We start from the raw sequence: 26997 nt of genomic DNA, 5'->3' as shown, positions 1-26997 counted from the left end.
TAAGGTAGGTCCCTAGTCCTGGACCTACTTGTGATTTCTCAAAAATTTGAGTTTAAATACTTAGATTGTTCATTTGAGGGTATGATAAAAACAAAAAAATGGGGTTGGGGGGGGGGTTGGGTTGTCAGTATAATGAGTAAATTATGGTATTTTTATTATGTGTACCCCCATTTGTCAAACGGCAATATCAGAATTCATTGAAGAAGTCCTAGAATATGTCCATAAAATTTTGTTTGAGGTATGATGCTGCAATTTTTTTTCCTCAAATATGAAATAAGTATGTTTAACTAAATAATTAAAAGTGAAATTTTAACACAGTTTCATGTTTTTTAATAATGGTGGTACAAAATTGAACTCAATACAGGCCCTCAGCAGTCAAAAATACGGCACTGCAACACCACTAATATGAATATTTTAAAAATTTGACTTGTGATTTTTCATTCAAACTCACATATTATGTCCATATATGAATGCTTGTTAAAATACATTTAAAAAATCTGCCCTTTCTCAGCATAATATTTTCACAGCATCTCAATTTATATTCACATTTTTTGGCCAAAATAGCCATTTTGAAGATGATTTTCACATAATAGAAGATAACAAATATATAACAAGATAACAAATATATAACAAGTGCAGAATTGTTTTATTTAATTCCACAAGTGCATTATCGCATATCATGAATTTTTTTTAATTTACAGATAATTTTAACATGTAATACCCCTGTATATCAATTAAACAAATATGTACCTCTGGTTTTATGTGTGAATTAGATGACAAAAAATGGAAAGAAGATTGGAGCCATAGTCTACTCAAATATAAGTGATTGAGTGTTATTATATTCATTTTCTAAATTAAAAAACATCCAGGTAAATGTAAAAATACGTTTGATAATAATAATACCAGAGTTCGATCCGGACATGACGTTACGCTACTAGACCCCTACTTTAAATGATATATTCTTTAATGCTATTGATACTTATTTAGTTTGAAGTGCCAACAGCTTAGCAGTATGGAGTCTAATCCAACCCCTGAACAGTTTAAACTTTTATACCAGAACCCACCACAAGACCCAGCCAGGCATGGGGACATTGGGGCTCAGTCAGGTCATCTGAGGTAAGGTTAATGCCAAAAAAAATTACTTATAAATTAGCATATCATATCTTTGTTCCCCTTTTATTTAAGATGAATAAAAATACTAATTACAGAGGTAGATTCCTGATAAGTTGATAATGTACATACATGTCTGCATTGATTGCACATGTGTTCTAGCTCTTCTGAGCTGATGGCTCAAAGAGCTAATCATATGGCCATATGTCTGGCGTGCGGTGTGCGTCAAGTTTTTGGAAAAAGGGCTATATCTCAAGAAGCCCTTGGCCAATTTTTTGTCAAATTTGTCACAGGGTATCCTTGGCCCAAGGGCTTTTATTTGTATTAAAACTAGGGTTGTGACCCTTTAACAAGGGGAGATAATTAGGAAAATGCAAACAAAAGTAGTGGTTACTAAAAAATCTTCTTCTCAAGAACCACTGTGCAAATTATCACCAAACTTATGCATAAGGATGAGGATAGGTTGTAGATAAAAAATTGTTCAAGGCATCATCCTGGGGCAAAGGTCACTTCAAAGTTGACCTTAAATTTTGTTTTGTTAAAACTTTGATATTTTGCTTAGTATAAGGACTAGGATCATCAAATTTTGTCAGCTGATGCATCTTAGGACCTAATATCATGTTGTCTCAAAAGTAGGTCATGGTGACCTACTTTTTGAATTTCGCAGGTAATTATTATTAAATGAATTTTGATGCATATCTTGGACACTTTTGAGCCTATGATCATCAAAAGTTGTCAGTTGATGGATCATGGGACCTTGTACTGCATCATGTGAAAAGTATGTCAACATGACCTACTCTCTGAATTTTATGGCTAATCATTTATGAATACATTTTAGGTTGTTATTTCAGATACCGAGAGGTTTAGAATCATCAAACCTTGTAAGTTAATGCGACTAGAGGCCTCGAAACATATTTATAAAAGAAGTAGGTCACAGTGACCTACTTTTTGAATTTTGCAGACATTCAAATTTCACATTTTCAATTTTAGAAGCATATTTTGGACACTATGAAAGCTAGGATCATCAAACTTTGTCAGTTGATGCATCTTGAGTTTTCATAGTTTGTTCACCAAAAAGTAGGTCACCGTGACCTACTTTTGGAATTTGACGGCTATATTTTAATATTTCAGATACTATTTGACTTACAATTATCAAACTTTGTCAATTGATGCATGTTGAATCTTCAGAGTGTGTTGACTAAAAAGTAGGTCACCGTGACCTATTTTTGGATTTTGACGGCTATATTTGAATATTTCAGATACTATTTGACTTACAATCATCAAACTTCGTCAGTTAATGGGTCTTGAGTTTTCAGAGTGTGTCGACCAAAAAGTAGGTCACTGTGACCTACTTTTGGACAGTTACATTTAAATTTTCAGGTACTATTTGACTCAACATCATCAAACTTTGTTAATTGATGAATCTTGGTTAGTGAGAATTTTTGCCTGTTCTACAATGTATCAGAAGAGCGATTCTAGGCCCATGGGCCTCTTATTAGACATATCTTATCGCATGTGTTTTGGTTGTCGAAAATATTGATAAAACTTGATAATGAATTGCTGATACTAAATACATCCTGATTCTGATGTAAAGAAATCAAGCGCTAGTTAATATTTTTATACATTATTACTTCATGACCATATATTGCTTGTGCCAGTCTTTGCGCTTAATGATTTTTACGACAAGCCCATTGGGCAAGTAAAAGTGCAAAATTTGGTAGCCCAAATAAAATTTTACTAGCTCAATGCTATGCAAGAATGATTTTAACATGATTCGAAATTTCAAGTTTCAACATTTTTATTAAGCATTACAATGCAAGTTTAAGACGAGAGTTCAAGCCCTAGCTCTTTCAATTTCTAATTCCACCATTTCAGTCAGATTCTTCGGTCATTAGTAATTAACTAATGCTCATACATTCTGAATGTCTGATGCAGCTGCTTGTGGTTTTTTTAACTTTTGGGTGAAATGCTTATGTGAGTTTACTCAGGTGACCTATTGCAATTGGTTGCATGTTGTCTGTCATCAAGAGTTAACAATTGAACATTTTTAACTTTTTCTTGATAACTACCTGTCCAATTCTTTTCATATTTGGCATGAAGCATCTTTGGGACAAAGGTAACATAAATTGTAAATTTCAGGACTCCAGCACCCCTGGGGCCCTAGGGGCGGGGCAAAAACTGCCCAATTTTCAAAAATCTTCTTCTCAAGAACCGCATATGTGTAAGAAAAACTAAATGCATAGTGATATAGAGCAGGAAGGCCTCTACCAAAATTGTAACTTTCATGATCTCCGGGGTAGGGGTTCTGACCCCAGGACGGCGCCAAACTTGGTATATAGTGTTTATATGTAAAACACTTAAACAATATATTCTTTAGTGCTGTTGATACTAAATTGAAACTAAATAGATATTTCGAAAGAACAGGTAGTCCTTTACCAAAATTATGAATTTGATGATTCCAGGGTTAGGTTTTGGTATCAGGGTGGGGCCAAAATGGTCAGTAATTAAATGTCTAACAATAGACATTTTTAACTTCTTGATAACTATCATTCCAATTCTTTTCAAATTTGGTATGAAGCATCTTTGGAAGAAGTGGACATAAATTATAAATTTTAGGATTCCTGGGGCCTTGGGGCGGGGCAAAAACTGCCCAAAATTGACCAATTTTCAAAAATCTTCTTCTCAAGAACCACACATGTGTAAGAAAAACTAAATGGATAGTGATGTAAAGCAGGAAGGCCTCTACCAAAGTTGTAAAGAACATGACCCACGAACCATGAAAAATGGCCTAGCCTGGGAAATTGATAATTTCTGTATATAATAATCTTCGGGATATAGGCTTTCTAGAAATGTTTTTCTTTTTTTCATATATTCTATACTTTTTTGTTAATATGACGTTGAATATTGTGGTATTTAATGTTAAAAAATTAACATTTCGGGATACACGTCACAACAATAAACCTCCAATGACCATGTACAATGTACATGAACCTATAAATCTCTGAATTTATCAAGTTATATGCACTCAAATAGCTAGAATGGCTTATTCAATGATCATAATAAGCATTTTTGACCAAATTTGGGAAATAGAAATAAGAAATATTTTGGAAATGATGTTCAAAGCCGTGATTGTTCAACTTTACTTTTAAATTATTTTTACTTGAATTTTAAAATACTGAAATAAGAAGAATAAATATAGTATGTAGTTTATTTACATGGTGAAAGAAGTGAATCATTGGAACAATTCTGTTTCATATCATATTCCATAGTTTTGGGGTTTTTTGTTTTCTTTCTTATTTTTTTTTTTTTTAGTATTAAAACGACCGAGTATCGAAAGCAATGGTAACGAAATAAGTTGACACCGCGTCTCGTCAAAACATGTTCAATTCGAATTTACTCGGAATTACACGTTCAACGAGCATTTGCTGTGAAACCTGATTAAAGGAAAATTACTGTAGACACCTAATAGTAAGTATCAAATGATCTTTTTGTTACATGTACATGTAGATTTCATAGCGTGAATAATAACAACACAACACCGATATAGGGGATCAGAGTCAGTATATTATTGACTCTGAAAATACGATTTGAGAAATGATACTGTATAAATTTTACTGTATTTATCTTGATCAATAATTGTATATTCCTATACGTATTAATCATGTAAAGATACTGAGGTCTTTTAACCAACAATTTTTTTTTTAAATGTTTGTGCAATACATTATTGACTGACAGAACGTAATTCATGAGCTGTGATCTAAAAATCTTCCAGGCATTAATATAGATTTGAATAGAATTACATCTAGATACATATTTGAAATAGAATATATCCTAAGGCTCTGTAGTTTTAAATTGTTTGGATTATATTGCATTTACATGTAATGTATACATGCTTGTAAATGCCACAGAATGAGAAATAATCTAAATTGGCCTATTTTGATAATGTTCCCAAAATAGAAGTATCATGTAGATCTATACAGGAAGTAACATTTACAAATCATGTTTGTTGTTTGTTATTTGCCAGTTAAGTATCATAATGATAATACTAGTAGTTCATAATAAGTAATTATTCTGCTAAAATCAAATACCCTTTTAATTGTCAACAAATACATCACTGGTAGAAAGGTTATAAAGCTTTTATCTAGCACAAGTTTCCATATTCTACAGGTTTACATATGTCAGCAAGTCCTCAAAAGCAGCTTTAGGGGTTCCCAGGAGATTCTGATGCTCACTGTTAGACTTTCGCTGTCGTCAAAATCCAACCTTATTTTCTCTTTTCTCAAAACTTCAGCTCTCAAAAACTTGTTTGATTAATTATGTCACTCCTGTTTTGTTGAACATGGTGTTGTCAGCAATAGGTTCAAGTTCTTCTATGTCTTGTTGTAGGTGATTTGTACAGAAGCGAGCCCCGGCAGGAATGATGGCCTCTTTTGAAATGAAGATTTCATGCCTTACTCCTACTGGGACTACAACTAACTTTGGACCTGGTCACTCGCAGATACAGCATGAAGTGTGCCCTCTTGATGTACATGGGGATGGGAGTGATACAGAAGGGGGACTAATTGGAAGAACTGCTGCTGGTGGTGGTGGTGCTGGACTGTCTTGAATCTGTTGCCTAACCGACTTGATATTCTTCTGTTTAATATGGGAGCAACACACACACTCTGGCATATATTGCACAGAAAATCATGATCAGATGGTGCCCTCCCTATCAGAGTGGTGATCACTGACCTATATTTCTTTGAAATCCTGGATCTGTGTTTTGGTTTTACTCTCCATGGACAGTTGAAACAGAGAAAGAATTAGGGACCACTCCTTGGCATATCTGAAATATTTATGTCATATACATGTAATTAAAATATACAATTTGGGTTGGATGAAAATCTTATCTTCATGTTAAAACCCATTAGCCTAGGTTATTTTTCCTAAAATCTAATTATAAATCAATTAACTTGTTAATTAATGCTTGGTGAATCAATTAATAAATTGTATTCAAGAACTTGGAATTATTTTTTTTCCCACTAATAAACTGAAAATGTGTATCTTCAAATGTTTTGTTGATTAATGTCAGTGTGACATATAGAGGGGGTATGGGGTTTACAACAATGTATACATGGTTAATTTATTTCTATTATGTAGTCCATGTAAATTTCTGTGGAAACGAGGAAGTTATTTATATTCGGTCTTTCCTATCCCGGGGTAGGAAAGACCGAATATAAATAACCCCCTCGTTTCCACGGAAATTAAGTCCATGAGAGCCTGAAATCTCCCAACCTGGGTCTGTTTAATGGACCCTTCCAAAGTCCTTTTTTAAGGAAAAAGTAAACCATTTTCCTAATCCAAAAAGAAAACTGGTGCAAAAACCATGAAATAATATAAATAATAGAAAAATTATCAGTAGTATTGTAATACATTTTCGGGGGTGGGGGTGGGGGGGGGGGGGGGGGGGGGGGGGGTTGCCGTTTCACCTTTATAGATTTTTTTTTTTTTCCTAACATTTAAAACATATCTTTTCAATATCAATTTTGTCTATAGCACAAAATAAAAATTCTAAAATCAATTAAAGCGTTTGATTTTCGTGTGTATATATAAAACAAAACGAAAGAAAAAAAACTAGGATCCTCCACTAGTAAACTATGTTTTCCATTTACAGTTATTGCCCTTCATCGAAAAAACGTAAACATAATTAAGAGAATACTCTACATTTCAACACAAGTTTTGTCAAATATTATTTAACAAGATATATTTTGATATGTATTTAAATTGATCTACTTCATTAAAAACAAACTTTCTGTGTGTTTTTGTAGGTGTCTTTCCACGTATATACAAGGGACTTATGAATTTACGAACTTAAATAGTTGAAAAAAAAACGGTAATTTTATCTCCGTTCGATCTATGAATATTGTGCGTTCAAATTCTCAAACTGTGCAAATGTAAAATAGATAGAGCTTACAGCCGTGTTTGACATTGCTGTAATATTAGGACATTTGTTAATGTAACACGTTGCTACAACTTTACAGTTATGATTGACAGACTTAATATTTTATAAGAAACTTTGAACTGTAGCCTATATTAATTAAACGTAGATCTACATAATTTGTAAAAATTATGAGAACCAATGGACAAATTCATACGATAGATCATACTGTCTGAATATATATCGCACATCTCCATGCGTAATACATGTGTACATGCTGGGCCTGTGTAATTGAAATGTTTACTGGGGTATTCCTAGAGAGAATGTTCTATCGTTAAAATGATAATGTCCTACGGCACCGATTGTGGTGAGGGCCTGTCCCGAGACACAGATTATTCTAACTAGGGTATTCCGTATGGCCGAATAAGTTTGTACTGTACGTTTTATTCGAACATTCATTCTGTTTCGAACAATATCATTTTTAAAGTAACAAAAGGTAGGGAAATCGGTACTTTTAAAGCCATCGGAACGGACTTCGGAATCAAACATACACGATAGGTGTAACACCCAACACCCCCCCCCCCCCTGTACCTTTTTACCATAGGCCATGACTCTCATATTTACTCGTTTAGATATTGATTTTTTATTTTAAAAAATATATAACAACATAAAAACTCACCTCTTTGCTGTTTCTTTTTGAGTCGTATTAACTGCGTTAGATGTATGTATTGACTTCCTTGGAATCTGACGTTTCCAGACGACACTTTTGTTATTATTTTTTTTTTTTTCGACATGGCCGCATTGCTTACGAGTTAATTTTTTTGATGGAAAGTGTTAATCTAACTTTGCATTTTAATTTTAGTTTACAAAATTGAGTCGTGAGTAATGCGGCCCATGTGAATTTATAGACTGAAGTTGGCAAATTTATGCGATTTTCCCGGAAAACGTGAAACTGCGGTAGGTTTGGGCATTTACTTGAGTGCTTTAAACATCCGGTGTGAGGAAACGATTGCGCAATACAATTTGGCTCATGTTATGGATAAAAAATATAATCTTAGATTTATTCTAAAGTGTTCTTTAATTTTTCCAAATTTGGTAGGCCAAAAATGGCATATTGTGGGTCATGTTCTTTGATGATCCCTCGGGTAGGGGGGGTTCGGACCCCAGGGTGGGGCCAAACTTAGAATACAGTATTTATCTGTAAGTTTGCTGATACTGTATAAAATCTAAATGCATGCTTAGGAATAGCAGAAAAGGATGTACAAAAAAGGGTGTATTTCACAACCCAGGGTTTTGACTCTAGGATGGGTCCAAACTTGTCATTTTTTAATGTTATGATGTTATTATACACCTATGATATTATTTAAAGCCTTTCATCAGTGTATGCACTTTTGAGGGCATTGAAGTTTTAAGAACACATCTTGTTTTATGCTGTTGCTGAACTTCAGCTTAAGTATTCAGAAGAGGATTTTTTTTCTAGATTTCATAGCCCTTGGGAGTAGTGATACTTTTTCACCTGAGTACTCAGGTGACCGATAAGACCAGTGGGCCTCGATCTTGTTGTTAATTTCCAAACTCTCAAGTATCTATAATGGTGATATATAAGAACTTGTGCAACGTAAATTTTTTGAATTTATCCCAGTTGAAAGAAATACATTGAAATCTGTACTAATTTAATTCTCGGACATGTTCGGTAGGGATATTAGGGGCAGGGCAAAAACTGCCCAAAATTTACCAATTTTCAGGAATCTCCTTCTCACAAACCACGCATGTTTAAGAAAAACTAAATGCATAGTGATGTAGAGGAACTTGGCTTCTACCAAAATTGTAAATTTCATGATCCCTTTTACAACTTTATTTCGCGAATCTAGATAGGATTCAATTATTGAGTATCATGTCAGACTACTTTGATGCCAATTGGAATTTTGTGTATTTGTGTGCTGACGTCATGCGCAAAGAAATCGAATGGCAAGTAGGCACCCCAAGTCAAAGTGATGCTTCATTTGTCAGTGTTATAGCTTTTTACATGGCAATAGCATCGTATTAGTCATGCTTAACTTGTAGAATAATCATCCGATAACTGAACCCTCGCTTCTTGGTTTTAGTAAACCAGCGAAATAAAGCTATAAAAGGTAGGCAAAGCAGCGACAATAGCTGGTGTCACTGAATTCCCACTTTTCAATGGAGTCCACTCTGACTCGGCCCCGCACATATCACGATATAAAATCGGGGTTAACAGTCAGATGAATCTCGGATTAGTTATCAACTAGTGTACAGGCGACAATTGATTATGAAAAATAAAATCGATAATCGGAATCGAAGAGCCAAAAATGATTGACAATCGATTGTCGGCGACAATTGTTTCATCACTACATAAAGATGTTTCTTGTCGTCTGCAACTCTCTTTATATGCAAGGTAGTGATTAGAAAACATGGATTGTAAACATCGGAACTCAGTAAAGGCTTCTAAGAAAACATTGTGACATTAGTTCAGGGCTGTAAAAGTTCCGGGGAAGTTAGAAAATTATTTAAAAGAATTTCTATATCAACTGTGTATAGTGCTTGGAATAAGTTTTGAGAGCGAGGTACAACAGAAAATAAACAAAGAAGTGGATGAAAGAAAATAGTGAGTGAATGTGCAGAATGGAGACTTGTTAGATAGACACAGTTGGATAGAAAAAGACCACTGTCGGATGTTACAAAAAATATAATGAAAATAACAATGCAAATATTTCAAAGAAAACTATTTGGCGATGTTTAAGATGGAAATGGATACTAAATATGTGTTTGTATCATGAAAATACGGTCCAAGTTGTCAATCGTGTAAAACGTGTGCAAGTAAAATAAACTAGACCGTGGAAAATGAATAGAAAATGGTAATTTCTTCTGACATTAAATGCCAGATTGTTGTTGGAAATTACGGTCGAGTATATATATATATATATATATATATATATAATATATATAATATATGGAGAAGAAGTGATTTGAATCTTGACTGTCGGACTGTATTTCCCCCCGAGACTGGTAAAATATTTTTGGGTGCATTACGTGTCATGGCGTTGGTACTCTTTGTAGAGTCAATACATGTAACAATTAACATGAATAACTCTGAACAATACGTAGATAACTTGTGGCCCATATAGCAAAACTCTTTGAAGATGACAATTATCTGTTTATGGATGACCATACATCTGTTCATTGATCTTGTCTTTCAACCAATATTACAAAACTGACAAACAAATTCCAGCACTGAAATGGAATCACACAATCGCCTGATTTATGTCCCGTAGAAAACATTTGGCTGGTAATTAAAAGAAAAATTCAATATCGCATTTGTAATTAAATTTTGGTGATGAACTGTATCACAAAATTCAGGAAATCTGGACTTCATTTACAGTAATTCCTTACAGTCAAAACATATTTGATGTCACAATCAGTGCTCCCACTGGACCGAAATTCTCTTTCGCCACTTTTTCGGGGTGCATCGCGGTGCAAATAATCTCATGCTTTACAATTATTTCCATCATATTATTTTATTCATTACAGTGATTTTAGCATTTTGAATTAGTTACATTACTTCATCATATCCAGCTACCATTATACCTAAACACTTCTTTCTGAATTATTAAGAAGTTGATTTGTTTTTATACGCCCGTCTTAAGACGGGACGTATTATGGTATGGCGTTCATGTCCGTCCGTCTGTCCGTCCGTCTGTTAGCTTTTTCGTGTCCGACCCGTAACTTAAATACTACAAGGCCTAGAATCATCAAACTTTGTCTGTAGATACATCTTGGGTAGAAGGTGTGTTGCACATTAAAACCAGGTCACTGTGACTTTTCATTAAGAAGATATCCGTCTGTCCGTCCGTCTGTTAGCTTTTTCGTGTCCGACCCGTAACTTAAATACTACAAGGCCTAGAATCATCAAACTTTGTCTGTAGATACATCTTGGGTAGAAGGTGTGTCGCACATTAAAACCAGGTCACTGACTTTTTATTAAGAAGATATGACCATATATGGCAAAAACTTGTCCGGCTCATAACTTGAAAACTATTAGACCTAGAATCACCAAAATTGGTCAACTAATGCATCTTAGGTAGAAGGTGTGTCGCATCCTACTTTAAGATCACTGTGACATTTAATTAAGTTGATATAAAAAAAAAATGTTTTAATGGGTACAATCTATACTGTTAACAATATGTGATGGGCGTATCATGTGCCGTGGCGGTGCACTTTATTTGATAAATTCTATTATGGAAATAAAAAATCAGATAATAAATCATATAAATATAAACTTCATGATATGCTACACCCCTCAGTGAAAACAATGTGAACATTGCCCGAAATGCAGATGTCACAAAACATCAAGCCCAATTTAGAGTCGTACATGTATCTCAACCATTCCCTATTAGATTTCCGTTTTGGTATGGAAGATTTTGCAATTTGGACAGAATCAGATGTTTGAGCAGGTGGGGTTAACTGTAAAGCCAAACATAGATATTGTTTTAAATTCTAGACTGACTAGGGTCAGAAACTACAAGTTTAGTGTCAAAATAGAATGGGGTGCATAGTCTTATGAGATTAGCATTTTTATACTGTTGCGCATCGAACTTCAAAGAGAATTATTTATTAAAATTGCTATGTCCATATCAATGGTGACCGACCGCATTGTTTATGAAATATTCGAACTAAAATCAAAATCAAAATCTTGTAATCAACGAGCTTGGCCGCAAAAACAAACAATTGATGACATATACATTATACACAATAATACGGCCAATTTAATTACCGGTCGGTTCTGTGGTTAAGAATTGACATTAATGTGGAGATGATAACACGATAATGAATAATACTTTAAATGTTAAACAATTGACCACAGCAGAGTACACAGCTGTCTGATGTACTTTATTTAAGAAGTAAGATATCATTTTTGAATGTTGTTGGGATATGACATGAAGTTGGTCACGTGATCAAATCCTATAACGCCCGAAGGGCGTTATAGTAGATTTGATCACGTACCAACTTCATGTCATATCCCAATAACATTCAAAAATGATATTTTATATCTTATATTTATATTTTCTATTTTGATTTGTGTTCTTACCGAGCTTCCATGATTATGTAGCAGCTGACCAAAATAACGATCGTAGAACACAAAATATAGTCCGTAAGAGTTTTATCGAATAAAAAATTAGGAACAATATCAAAGAGAATATAAGATATAGAAATTTAATTGAAAATGTTTTAAAAAGACGAAACATGTGTAAAAATAAAGGTAATTTAGAGCGTAAAGTTAACTGAAATGACGACAAGAAGAGCGGCGTAAACTACATCCGTGGTGTGATTAGGTCGCGATCAGCGATGGAGAAACTAGCGTCGGTCTAGTTTACTAAGTTGAAAACGCAATTGTTGATCACAGATTTCGACAGAAATTCAAAGGATCTGAGAGAAATGATGGTGGATATGATGGGTCAAGTTAACGTTAAGCTCTTAATCAGGTTTTTGGAAAGAAACAACGGTATGTTCATCGTTAGGACTCGTGGTTATTGCCATGCAGGAGACGATTCAAGACAGTAGGACATGCAGATTTAGACCAAGTGCAAGTAGGTTGCGTCTTTTATTTACCTTCAGTGTGTGTGAAATAAAATAAAAACGAACTGACGGAGTTTTTGTTCACTTGAGATATTTCTGTTGTAGGATTTTAATGAAGACTCGCACCGGTACTCTGACATGAACATGTAAATTTTTCGAGCCTCGAAACCAGCCTCGCTTATGATCATGCTGAGTCATAGCCGTGATGGAAGTTGCCAGGAAACAACAGGTTAACTTATCATCATGAAGTAAATACATGTAGGCTTATAACTCTGCCTACATGTTTTCGCTTCCAATATCATAGAACTTTATTTTATAAATTCGCCATGCAGAAATTGCAGACGGTATTTAAAACTGTATAAAATGAAACAACAGAACGATATATATTTAATGTTTCTTTTTTATAAATTGATGAAATTCTTGTTTGTTTACAAAATAAACTGTATAAATATCCTGCTGCATTTATTTATGATATCATTGCAGTGGCGGATCCAGGTTTTACGAAGGGGGGTGGGGGTGAAAGTCAAGTATTAGCCAAAATACTCAGCCATTTTGGGTGCCAATCTGGAATTTTACTCGCACTATTTCTATTATTTAAATTTGTGGCGAGAGTGGGAGGGGGTGTCTAAATCCCCCACTGCATTGCATAAGCAAGAAGCCAGGTGAAAATACAGGAACTGATTTTTGAAGCGGTGATTGTATTCATACGCAAGAACAAACTGATCACGTGAACAAATTCATGTCATACGAAATTGAACATCGATTTCATTAGTACCGTCATATAAGGAAGTGCATTGGCAAATGTAAATATTACATAATCACCGACTTTTTTGCAGCCATACATTACCTGAGGCTATTATCTGGCCTTCGTGACCAGCTCTGTGTGCACTGGAGCGGTGCGATATTTCCGGTCGCACCGTTGACTGAATAAACAGATTTTGACTGCATAAACATACAGGCGCTAATGTGTCACTGACAAAGGAAAACACAAGACAGATTAAAATACAATTTATTGCAAAAAGGGATTTTCGCCACTTTAATTTTTTTTTCGCCATTTTTGAAAAAAATTCGCCATATTCGAAGCCCAGCTCGAGCACTGGTCACAATGCACAACTGAGCGTGGACTATTATGGCCGCCTATCGCGGACGGTCTGAGAAAATAATTTCAATCCACTTTGGTTTGAACTTATTTTATATAATATACAGAAGATTTAACAATTACGAGATTCTCATCAGAGAATAATTGATAACAATTCAGCAGTGATTTTTTTTGTTTTTCAAACTAACACCCCTCCTTTTGAATTGGGAAAAATTAGCGACATTTTCCTCAAATTGGGAAAAATCATTCATAGTAAATTAAAATGGTAAAGATGCATAAAATAATCAAATAACTTTTTTTTTTTTTTAGGTTTTTTTCAGATCTGATTTAAAATCATAAAATAAATCATTATTTAACATTAAATATGTATTGGAAGTCACACCTTGTATAGATATTATTTACTTTTTCTAAGAAATACTTATTGTCTAATTTCATAAAGAAAATAATAAATTATTAATTCACCAGCATTGTACCCATAATCTTGTAAATATTATATTAATAATCAAGTTTCCAGAATGTTTCTCTTGTTTGTATTTTTCGGAATTTAGTAAAACCCTATACTGTTGGCCACTTCCTGTTATTAGCCTGACCCTACATATAAAGGCGGTCAAACTAAATTGCCAACAATATCATGTCTTAATGTGTATCTGGAAACTATATACTTCGCTGCATATCTGCTTATATGGATGCCTCTATTGTTTTGCATATTCTTTACAAAACCTTTTGCATGTGCAGTGGTTTGGAGAATAAATACTGAAGAAAAAACCGTATTTACTCTTTGTCAGCAATATACGGTAACCCTTTTCTTAAATGGCCTATAATTTTCCTTGATTTGAAATTGGAAAAACATATATATATAATTGGGAAAAAATAGCTAATTTTAGTGGGGGAAACAGTCGAATATCGGTGGCATTTTGGCCCAAAAAAATCACTGTTCAGGCACGTTGAATCAGTGGTGGGTGGGGGACCTGTCCCCCATTTCAGGTCCCCCATTTTTACCTCACCTGGGCTGAGTTTTACTAAACTTCGTAAGTTCAAGATTTCATCGTAACCTTAACTTACGATAAAAATCCGTCTTATCAAACTTCATAACTTAAAGTTACGTTAAAAAAATCATCGTAACTCCACGACAGCCTATGGGCTATCGTAAGTTGATATTTTTTTTCGTAAGTTATTGTCAACTAAATAAAAATGGCCGCCCTCATGCTGTTCAATGTTCCAGAGCATTTTAAGACAAAAAGAAAACAAACCTCTGCGTCCTCGTTGAAATTTTAGCGACAGAAGCGAAGTTCTCACACTGTGACAAATATAGAACTCATTGAACGCTAGGCTATAAGTTTTCGAAAACACGTAGGCCTAATCAGTTCACTGGAAATTTCCCAAATTTTCACCTCCAAGAATACTTTTTAGGATACCACAGCCATATTTTGACATGGGTTTCAAATCGAGTTTAATCTCCACACAATAAATAATGACATGTGACGTCATATTCTGTTTTGACATCATAATGCAAATGATGAAGTGGCGGATCTAATATTGAAGAAACTGTTCTGTGCAACATAAAATACAAAGGCATCTAAAATCAAAGGAGCAATCTCTCTCTCTCTCTCTCTCTCTCTCTCTCTCTCTCTCTCTCTCTCTCTCTCTCTCTCCATGTGTGTTACTGTTTGTCTTTTTTTAACGTGACGATGTCAATTTTGCGTAAATTTCACATACATTAATAACATATATATATATATATATATATATATATATATATATATATATATACGTGACCCTCTCCCGGGCCCAATTTTTAGTCTGCACGCCAAAAATGAGCCATGCTACTATACATGCTAACAAACTCTGTATATCAAATTCTACTGCGGCTTTTGAATGAGTCTCAGTGTATCCTTATAAAAATGAGGGGAGGGATCCTAACATGGTACATGTAGGTCTACATATAGCAAATTATTTATATTTTATTATACGCAATTGCTGTAATATAATTTATTCACTGTATTTTGTACAATATGGTGTTGTTCTAATTTGTTCTTTGAAATATACTCCAACGTTACACTTGGATTATTTTACATTTATAAAATTTCAGGATTATCACAGCCGGGCTTGCTATCAAACAGAGATATTGACTATTTTTTTCCTATATTCCGATTCAACAATAATGTGTAGGCGAGGGTCAGAACGACCGTCCCCCGAGCTTGAAATTAAGAAAATGAATAATTATATTGGTCTACATACCCCCCCCCCCCCCCCCCCCCCCCCCGAGTTGGTAGAACACATATTTGTCTATTTCCAATACATGTGTACTTCCATTTTTAAAATACCAAGACAAGTTTGATTTGTCTAAACCGGCCACATAGTCACGAATAGTGTACATCATTCCGTAACCAAGAGCAAAAATATACATTTTCTGGTGTACATCTTCTACACTCTTTACAGGGCATGTGTTGGTAAATGCACCGAAAAATTCAATATCGCTGAAAAATGGTGAGACGGAAAATTTGCAGGTTTTTCTCTTCGTACATGTATATGTACATATATTTTGTTATGTGAAGTATATATATTTTGTTGATTGATTGTATCTTGTTTAACGTCTCTCTCGAGAATTTTTCACTCATATGGAGACGTCACCAAGACCGGTGAAGGGCTTCAAATTTAAGCCTATGCTCGGCGCTTACGGCCATTGAGCAGTGAGGGTTCTTTAGCGTGCCACCCTACTATGACACGGGACATCCGTTTAAAAAATAAGGTCATCTCCGAGGAACCGTGACTTTCACACCTGATACCGAACGTTTGGCGATGGAACTGTCACTATCTGTTTTAACGACTTAGGTCGGTCGTGGCCGGTATTCGAACCCTGACCTTCCGCATGCGAGGTGAGCGCTCTACCTCTAGGCCAAAGCGGCGGTTGCAATAGTTTAAAATGTATTTCCGTTTTCATATCCTTTTTACAATAGTTTGAAATGTATTTTAAAAAGAATAGAACATAGAACATATTTTATTTTCCAATCAAGGGCCCTCAAGGGGCAGCATGAAAATACACACAAATAATGTATGTCTATACAAGTAAAGAAAGAAGTGATTACATAACACATAGTTATATACAAATACAGTGGCATATATTGTTCAAAATAAATTTTCCAGTTATATTTAGAATGGATGGCTCTTCAGAACATAGTATGTAAATGAATTTTTGTTCATCATTGAGTTTGGTAACATTTTTAACTGTTTTTTCTATAGCACCACAAAAAGATTTTCTTTCATCAGCAAACTTTTCACATTTAATCAAAAAAATGAATCTCATCACCTAATGAACCGGAGTTGCATTTGTTACATATTCGTTCATTCCTAGTAATACCAGAATATCTACCAATTTCAATCATTAATTTATGAGCTGATATCCGTAACTTACAAATAGATCTTCTAATATCAAAATTTTTAATTTTATTAAGATAGTTCTCAAAACCAAAGTGCTCCTTAAGTTTAAAATAAGTGCACAATTTCCCATTAATTAATTAATTTCGATTATTGTACCAGGTTTCAGTGTATTTATCACAAAGTAATTTCTTTACAATTTTCTTAAATCTATACTGACTAAAATATGAATACGATTAATATTTCGTATGCAATCATAAAAAACAAATATATTTTTGTACAAAAATTTCTTAGATTTTAGTAATTATTTATTTTGAACTTTATTTGCTTTAAAATTGTTAAATCTCCAATGAGGACCCCATCAACTGCTGTAAATCCATATTGAATTTACATGTACTATGAAATACTGAAAGCGAAAGTAACAAATGCGATTGCGCAGCGTCAGATCGTAAGTTGCGAATATTTCGCAAGTTAAGTTTACGATGGAAACTTAAGAACTCGTTAGTAAAACAGAAGCATCGTATCTTAAATTAAAACGTACGAAATTCTTAAGTCAGAATTTCTTGCGTAAGATAAGAAGTTTTGTAAAACTCAGCCCTGAGCTGAAAGCTCAAATGGGCTATTCTGATCGCCTTTTGTTTGTTGTCCGTCTGTCCATAAACTTTACATATTTTCATCTTCTCCAGAACCACTGAGCCAGTTTCAATGAGATTTGGTACAAATCATCTTTGAGTGAAGGGGATTGAAGTTTGCTCAAATGAAGGGCCAATGTCCCCTTCAAATGGGAGATAATCGCAAAAATAGGGTGGTGTCATTTAAAAATATTCTCAAGAACCGTTGAAATTTACACAAAAGCTTCCCGACATAATGCGATTCAAGTTTGTTCAAATCATCACCCCCCCCCCCCCCCGGAGGTAGGATGGGGCCACAATAGGGGATCAAAGTTTTACATACAAATGTATAGAGAAAATCTTTAAAAATTTTCTTTTCAAGAACAACTGGGCTAGGAAAGTTCAAGTTTACATGAATGCTTCCTGACATATTGTAGATTCAAGTTTGTTAAAATCATGACCCTCGGGGGTAGGATGGCCCACAATAGGGATCAAAGTTTTACGTACAAATATGTAGGAAAAATCATTAAAAATCTTCTGAAGAATCACTGAGCCATAGAAGTTTACAATTATATGAAAGCTTCCTGACACAGTGCAGATTCAAGTTTGTTAATATCATGCCCCCCTGGGGGTAGGATGGGGCCACAATAGGGGATCAAAGTTTTATATACAAATTTATAGAGAAAAACTTTAGAAATCTTCTCAAGAAGCATTGGGCCATAGAAGTTGACATTTTCATGAAAGCTTCCTGACATAGTGCGGATTCAAGTTTATAAAATTCATAGCCCCTGGGGGTAGGTTGAGGCCACATTAGGGATCAAAGTTTTACATGCGAATAGATGGGAAAATCTTTTAAGTATGGACCAAGGTGACTCAGGTGAGCGATGTGCCCCATGGGCCGCACTTGTTTTTCTTTTATAATCTGCTTTCGATTGAGGCATGACGCCATTGTGGCCCTTTAGGCCTTTGTTTTACACATAAACACCATATATCAAGTTTGGCCCCACCCTGGAGTCAGAACCTCTACTCTGGGAATCAAAGAATTTTGGTAGAGGCCTTCCTGCTCTTCTTAAATATCCATATAGCTTCAATTTAGTATCAATAGCAGTAAAGAGGCTTAATCCTGATATACATCACTATGCATTTAGTTTTTCTGACAGATATGCGGTTGTAGAGATGTTTGAAAATTGGTCAATTTTTGCCCTGTCCCTAAGGCCCCAGGGGTGGAGGAATCCTGAAATTTAAAATTTATGTCCCTTGTCCCAAAGATGGTTCATACCAAATTTGAAAAGAATTGGAATGGTAGTTATCAAGAAGTTAAAAATCAATTGTTTAAGCACGATGGACGACGACAGATGCTGACCATTTGCAATAGAAACTACTTCATATGAATTACAATATTTTCGTGTAGATTTAATACACTTATCTGTACATGTTTTAATTCATTTTTCATTCCAATTCCTCCCTTTTTAGTCTCCTACCGATGAAGTCGAAGGGGACTTTAGGTTTGTGCTCTGTCCAGTTTTCTGCATTTTTTTCCCTATGTTCTTGCAGATATTTATTTTATATTTGGTACATTGCTTTGCTTAACAAGTTACTGATCAAGTTCGAATTTGGTCCTGGTCTGTTGATTTTTTACTTCGTTATGGCCCTTGGACTTAATTAGAAAAATAGTGTGAATTATCAGTCTTCCAGACTTTTTTTGGTTGTGCTTGCAGATATTCATTTGATATTTGGTACATTGCTTTGCCATAACAAGTTACAGATCAAGTTCGAGTTTTGTCTCGGTCCATTGATTTTTATGCCCTATCGAAGATCGGGGGCATATTGTTTTTGTCCTGTCTGTATTCTGTCTGAAACTTTAACCTTGCTAATAACTTTTGAACAGTAAGTGATAGAGCTTTGATATTTCACATGAGTATTCCTTGTGACAAGACCTTTCCGTGGGTACCAACATTTTTGACCCTGTGACCTTGGAGTTTGACCTACTTTTTGAAAACTTTAACCTTGCTAATAACTTTTGAACATTATGTGATAGAGCTTTGATATTTCACATGAGTATTCCTTGTGACAAGACCTTTCCGTTGGTACTAAACCTTTTGACCTTGATGTTTGACCTACTTTTAATTTTTTTAAATTGGTCATAACTTCTAAATGGTAAATATTAGAGCTTTCATATTGTACATGCACTATGAGCATTTCTTGTGACAAGATCTTTCTACTGGTACCAAGATATAGTCCTTGTGACCTTGGCCATCTTCGGAATTGGCCATTATTGGGGGCATTTGTGTTTCACAAACACATCTTGTTCACTAAGTTATGGCCCTTGAACTTAGAAAAATAGCATGAATTATTAGTTTTCCGGACTTTTTTTTGACGTGCTTGCAGATATTCATTGTATATTTGGTACATTGCTTTGCCATAACAAGTTACAGATCAAGTTCGAGTTTTGTCTTGGTCCATTGATTTTTCACTAAGTTATGGCCCTTGGACTTAGAAAAATACCATGAATTATTAGTTTTCCGGACTTTTTTTGACATGCTTGCAGATATTCATTTTATATTTGGTACATTGCTTTGCCATAACAAGTTACAGATCAAGTTTGAATTTCGTCTCGGTCTGTAGATTTTTCAATAAGTTATGGCCCTTGAACTTAGAAAAATAGCATGGATTGTTGGTTTACATCCAAGTTTCTTATCTCCGTAGATAAGAGTACTACACTCATTTTATAAACAACCAAATGAATAGAGTTTAAGTTTAGAGTTTATTTGGGTTCACATGAAAACCCCTAAATATAAAAATACATACATGGACATATCAATACCTCTTGTATAAAATACCAACACATGAAACATAAATTGAAGTTTGGCGTTCTGGGGGCTACTCATTACTATCCTAACCAAATAACTATCAAACCTGACCTAATTAGAAAACTATGTATAAAGCTAATAACAAAGTGTGCCCGGGGCCGATCCCAGCGGGCCTTAGCAACGAATCAAGCCCGGGGCCGATCCCAGCAGGCATACAAGCATCAGACCATGCCCGGGGCCGATCCCAGCGAGCATCAAAGCAGACTACTACTAAACAGAAACTTGAGCAGGCCGATACCCGCAAGCATATAGTTGACTGAAACATACCTGGGGCCACTCCCAGCAGGCATCATAGCAGACAAGACCCTGCCCGGGGCCGATCCCAGCAGGCATCAAAGATAAAGTGCAGTGTATATCATACCTAAACAACCACTAACACTATATAGGTTAAGTAATACCATTATATACAAGACATTTCATTAACACACACATACCAAAGTAATATATATACGAGAAAGAACCTATCATAGACTTGGGGTTAGAATTCCCAAGGAATGAATGCCATATGAACGAAGTAATGAGTGAAACCCCCAAGGATATGACAATGAAATGTGATAAAACAGGTCATAAGGAAGAATACTATAATATTTAAACATATAAAAATACACAATGTTAACTACATGTGCTTAATTTTTCTTGAGCTTTCTTAACAACATCTGAATCTGTTCCGATATACAGTGGAGCCTCGGTAATCCGGACGCCATTAATCCGGACGCTTCACCTTCCGCACGATTTTTCTAGGGAACGGAATTTTTATATGTTATTTTGCATCATTAATCCGGAAATTCGCGTTCCGGATCCGGACGGTCACTTTTTACTACAAAACGTTATAATGCATTGAAAATTGTACCGTTAATCCGGACGGTAATTTTGTTTAGGGAAGGTCTGTGTTGGACAATTTTAGCAAGGCGTAAATTATAAAGAAAACAAGCCAAACTGTCTAATTAAAGCGATTACCTGTACCCTGTCAACACCTCCCTCCAATTAGATGGTGTGTGATGATAAGTCCGTTAGATAGCACGTGCCGATCGAGACATTGTATTGCCAATTTTCGCACATAAGATCTTTATTGCGTGTAGTGTTGAATTTTGTAAATAAATCTGTAGCGTATTAATTTATTGTCTTGATCAATACCCTAATAGTATTAATAAATTAAACATCATGCCGTAATGATAATTTTTAACTGCTACACATATCAGTTGTACTGATTCGTAAATTGATATCGGCTTATTCAAATCTAAAGAGTGTAGATTATACTTCTAGATTCTGGATTTTATACTGTTTATTGGCGTGAAATATACATGTATGTTCATGCACATGTAGTATAAGTTTTTAATGTTTAGAATGTCACACATGTAGAATGTACCTGTGTACGATTGATTCTTGTTACGATGTTGTAGCGCTTTATTGCTTTCGAATCTTTAAACTCTGGGTAGAAGTGAGAAAATTACCATTTTAAGGAAAATGACAATTAAATTTTGTATGAACCCGTATAATGTTAGTTTCACCCGAGTTTTGTTCCGTTATTATCGCATAATGAAAATAATAGATGAGCGTGGCTAGGTCAAAGCAGTAGTAGGTCTTGATATTACGAGCTTAAATGATTTTTGTTCTCCCGATATTGTCTTGGATAATTATAGAACAAGAAATATAAACTCTGGCAGATTGAATTTTGGTGAAAGAATGTTGTGAACGGACATGATAATCACGAAATTTTTATATCAACTTTGGACGATGAAGATTGTTTTAACAGACCGCCGAACCCGAGAATCGTGACAGAAGTAAAAGTGTGATGAAATGTTTGAAGTGTAAATGATTATGTTAGTTACTAATGATTAATTTACTTATAGTTACATACAGTGCTTCATTATTTGTTTTAGTGCATACGGTACACAGTTTTGTATATTTATTTGTAGGGTTCATATATACGTACAATGTAAGCACAGGCAAATACGCTGAACACTTACATTAAATTTTAGTGCTTTGAAATACATGTAAATGTTAACATCATCATAATTTATTTACTAATGCAAATTGTCAAATCCAATGATAGAATGTGTTTAATTCACTATGCATCAATGAAGTAGGCATATATTGGTTACTTATGTAAAGATAAAAAATGTGCGATTCAATTATTTGGACGCTTCATTTATCCGGACGATTTTGCTGGGAACCAAAGTGTCCGGATTAACGAGGCTCCACTGTATCTGACATAGCAGTCAGAGGACCATCTACCTAGCTCTTTAATTACATGGTCTTCGACACCAGCCGCAGCTGCAGCTTTAGCAGCTCCTATTCTGAATGAGTGACCGGCATAATTAGAGTCGTTCAGACCAGCTTGCAATAGTAATGATCTGAGATATTGTAAAAAATTTTCTCTATGAATGGGTACATGATTGAACTCATTTTCAATGAATAAAGGGGAATGAGGAAAACTTGCTAGTGCTTCTCTAGCTTGCATATATAAAAACATGATATGTACAGGTTTGAAAACATTGTTTTCATAGATAGTTATGTTGACACCCTTTGAAAATGGGTCTGTCTTGGAAGTTCTTAATCTCAATACATAACAATCATCTCCAAAACTGACATCCAGGATTTGTAAAAAATAATCAGAGTTTGCTGATCTGCATGTTGTTTCTCCACACCGTAAGAAACCAAAGTAGGCACATGAAAACATACATTTCAACATAAGATCTACAAAAGGAGAAAAAGCACCGTTGTCTAAAATCTGCCACAATTGTTTCAAAGTATCCGCAGTGATAGGTAATCACTAGCTGCAATAATGTAGCCCTCTCTGATTTTTTTTTTTTTTTTTCTTTTCTTTAGGGGAGAGGGCTACAACTCCTTAGGATCTCCGTAATGGTGCAAATGCGGGAGTGATTCACTCCCGCAACATTTGCGCTCATTCTAAACATTTCCTGACTTTCTTTACGTAAATAAAATGATATTCTATGTTTCTTAGTCAATATATAAATTTACAACCTGCAACTTTAGATTTGTGAGGCTCTATTCTACCGTTTTCAACAGTTTCGATAAATCCCAGTTTCTCGATTCATATTTATGCGCCATGTTTGATGTACTGAAGTTTCAACTTCCGGTTGTCAAGTCATTTGCATATGCCATATAAGGTGGTATTTACATCAATGGACAAGTATGGAGGCGAAAGCTATTTCGTCGGTATTGAGAAGGTTTGAATTTAATATCAAGTTAAAAACCGAACAGCAGAGTGTAAATTCTTTCTGCAACAATATGATTTTCTTTCCTTTGTTGAAGTGGCTCAAGTAACTACATTTTCGCGCTGATTGTCAATGTTTAGGCTTTTCATTAGATCCACCTACGAGATCTCGCGATAACAAGCATGGCGGAGCAGATGAAGAATTTTGCATGCTGTACATTATATTTAATGAAAAACACCTTTATTAGACATGCCCGAGCACAAAGTTGGTACTCCTTTTGGTGTAAACAACATTTGGGACTAATACACAGAGTTTATTATCGGTTATTCATAAAATTATTTTGCACCATTACGGAGATCCTATGGAATTGTAGCCCTATCCCGAAAACGTCAGAATAAAAAAAAAATTGGATTGGGCTACATTATTGCAGCTAGGTAATCACTTACTCTTAACATTGTTTTGCAATCTTTTAACACCATGTAAAATATAATGAAGCTGATCACAGCCATTCAAAATATCTCCCCAACCAGTTTTTATATAATGATATCTTAAGCCCGCTAAATACATCTTAATTGTTTCATATCTCAATTTCAAAACATGTTTACAATGTGTAACAAAATACATTAACAAGCTTTCGTTAGCTGCTGGCAAGCTCTTTGGCTGAACCATAACTCCACTCATGTACAGTGGAGCCTCGGTAATCCGGACGCCATTAATTTGGGCGCTTCACCTTCCGGACAATTTTTCTAGGGAACGGAATTTTTATACGTTATTTTGCATCACTAATCCGAAAATTCGCGTTTCGGATCCGGACGGTCACTTTTTACTACAAAACGTTATAATGCATTGAAAATTGTACCGTTAATCCGGACGGTAATTTTGTTTAGGGAAGGTCTGTGTTGGACAATTTTAGCAAGGCGTAAATTATAAAGAAAACAAGCCAAACTGTCTAATTGAAGCAATTACCTGTACCCTGTCAACACCGCCCTATAATTAGGTGGTGTGTGATGATATGTCAATTAGATAGCACGTGCCGATCGAGACATTGTATTGCCAATTTTCGCACATAAGATCTTTATTGCGTGTAGTGTTGAATTTTGTATATAAATCTGTAGCATAATATTTTGTAGTCTTGATCAATACCCTAATAGTATTAATAAATTAAACATCATGCAGTAATGATAATTTTGATAACTGCTACATGTGCTACACATACCAATTGTACTGATTCGTAAATTGATTATCGGCTTATGCAAATCTAAAGAGTGTAGATTATACTTCTAGATTCTGGATTTTATACTGTTGATTGGCTTGAAATATACATGTATGTTCATGCACATGTATATGTAGTAAGTTTTTAACGTTTAGAATGTCACACATGTAGAATGTACCTGTGTACGATTGATTCTTGTTACGATGTTGTAGAGCTTTATTGCTTTTGAAATTTTAAACTCTGGGTAGAAGTGAGAAAATTACCATTTTAAGAAAAATGACAATTAAATTTTGTATGTACCTGTAATGTTAGTTTCACCCGAGTTTTGTTCCGTTATTATCGCATCATGAAAATAATAGGTGCGTGTGTCTAGATCAAAGCAGTAGTAGGTCTTAATATTACGAGCTTAAATGATTTTTGTTCTCCCAATATTGTCTTGGATAATTATAGAGTAAGAAATATAAACTCTGGCAGATGGAATTTTGGTTAAAGAATGTTGTCAACTGACATGATAATCACGAAATTCTTATATCAACTTTGGGTGATGAAGATTGTTTTAACAGACCGCCGAACCCATGAATCGTGACAGATGGAAATTACCGGCCTCTTTAAGAAGTAAAAGTGTGATGAAATGTTTGAAGTGTAAATGATTATGTTTGTTACTAATGATTCATTTACTTATAGTTACATACAGTGCTTCATTATTTGTTTTAGTGCATACGGTACACATTTTTGTATATTTATTTGTAGGGCTCATATATATGTACAATGTAAGCACAGGCACATACACTGAACACGTATTAAATTTTAGTGCTTTGAAATACATGTTAATGTTAACATCATCATAATTTATTTACTAAATTAAATGCAAATGGTCAAATCCAATGATAGAATGTGTTTAATTCACTATGCATCAATAAAGTAGGCATATATTGGTTACATCTGTACTTATGTAAAGATAGAGAATATGCGATTCAATTATCCGGACTCCGCTTCATTTATCCGGACGATTTTGCTGGGAACCAAAGTGTCCGGATTAATGAGGCTCCACTGTACACAAAAGTCAAAAAACACTGCAAGTCCGAGCTATATGTTCTTTTCGTAGAACTACCTAAAGATGAATCCCAGAGATTCACAAGTTCTTCTTTCAGTCTATAAACAATTGGGAGTGATGCAGACAAGGAGTGGGATTCCCATCTGCTTCTGGCACAAGTGCCCAGAATTTCTTCATCTGATAACAAGAGAGTGCATCTACAATAGTATTTCTAACACCATCGACATGAACAGCATGTATAACATAGTGGTTACAAGCTGAATGAAAAGTTAATGTTCTCATTAGTTTCATAATACTATTGACTTTTGAACGCCCTTTTTTAATAATATCAACAGTTGTTTGATTATCACAGTAAAAAAGTATTCATTTCCTGGACCAGGTGTGCATGGCCCCATAAAAGACAAGACATGATGATTGGATAAAGTTCGTAAAAGGCCATAGAGGTGTTTTCCTTATCTAGGACTGCTGGAAATTCTCCCTGGAACCACCTATTCTGGTAAAAAACCTCCGAATGCAGTAAAGGTTGCATTGGTAAGCAGCTCCATGTCTGATGAATCTAATGTTATCATCGATAAAGAAAGACACTCCATTCCAAGAATTCAAAAAAGTTGACCACATAGCCAGATCTGCTCTGCACATACTGTCCAATTGAATATGATAGTGCAGTGGCTGAACGGTGGTTGATAGCGCAATAAGATGTGACACAAAGGAACGGCCTGGCAACACAACTCTACAAGTTGAGATGTCCTAGTAGGCTCAGCAGCTCTCTTTTGGTGCATGATTTCCGCATTTTTAAAGAGTTAACAATGTCTAGTATTCTTTTGATTTTCTCTGTAGGCAGACGTGCCTCCATGTTAATGGTATCCAGATAAATTCCTAGATATTTGAGTTCGGTAGTTGGTCCTTCGGTTTTCTTTTTTGACAAAGGGATTCCTAAAATTTTGAAGATACCAAGGAAACGTTCCATAATTTCC

General features: G+C 34.9%; 1 protein-coding gene and 1 long non-coding RNA gene across 5 annotated transcripts in view; both read left to right on the top strand.

Moving 5' to 3' along the window:
- Nucleotides 1-26997, top strand: part of LOC125682956 (phosphatidylinositol 4-phosphate 3-kinase C2 domain-containing subunit alpha-like) — a 372533-nt gene that overhangs the window by 17070 nt on the left and 328466 nt on the right. For 3 of the 4 annotated variants that reach the window (XR_007372745.2, XM_048923599.2, XM_048923598.2), the window contains exon 2: nt 988-1116. Coding sequence is in view for 2 of the 4 variants with exons in the window: in XM_048923599.2 (XP_048779556.2) it covers nt 1013-1116 (104 nt within the window). In the remaining 2 variants the exon portion in view is untranslated. Of the gene's footprint in view, nt 1-987; nt 1117-26997 lie in introns of those variants that run through there. The other variant, XM_056139566.1, reaches the window with a different exon arrangement.
- Nucleotides 2267-6160, top strand: LOC130046758 (uncharacterized). The gene is made up of 2 exons (XR_008795757.1): nt 2267-4578; nt 5497-6160. It is a non-coding gene; the product is annotated as an uncharacterized LOC130046758 (long non-coding RNA).

This window comes from Ostrea edulis, chromosome 6 (genome assembly GCF_947568905.1).
Source record: "Ostrea edulis chromosome 6, xbOstEdul1.1, whole genome shotgun sequence".
Lineage (NCBI taxonomy): Eukaryota > Metazoa > Mollusca > Bivalvia > Ostreida > Ostreidae > Ostrea > Ostrea edulis.
Note: the sequence above shows the minus strand (reverse complement) of the source record. Positions and strands in the feature narration are given on the sequence as shown.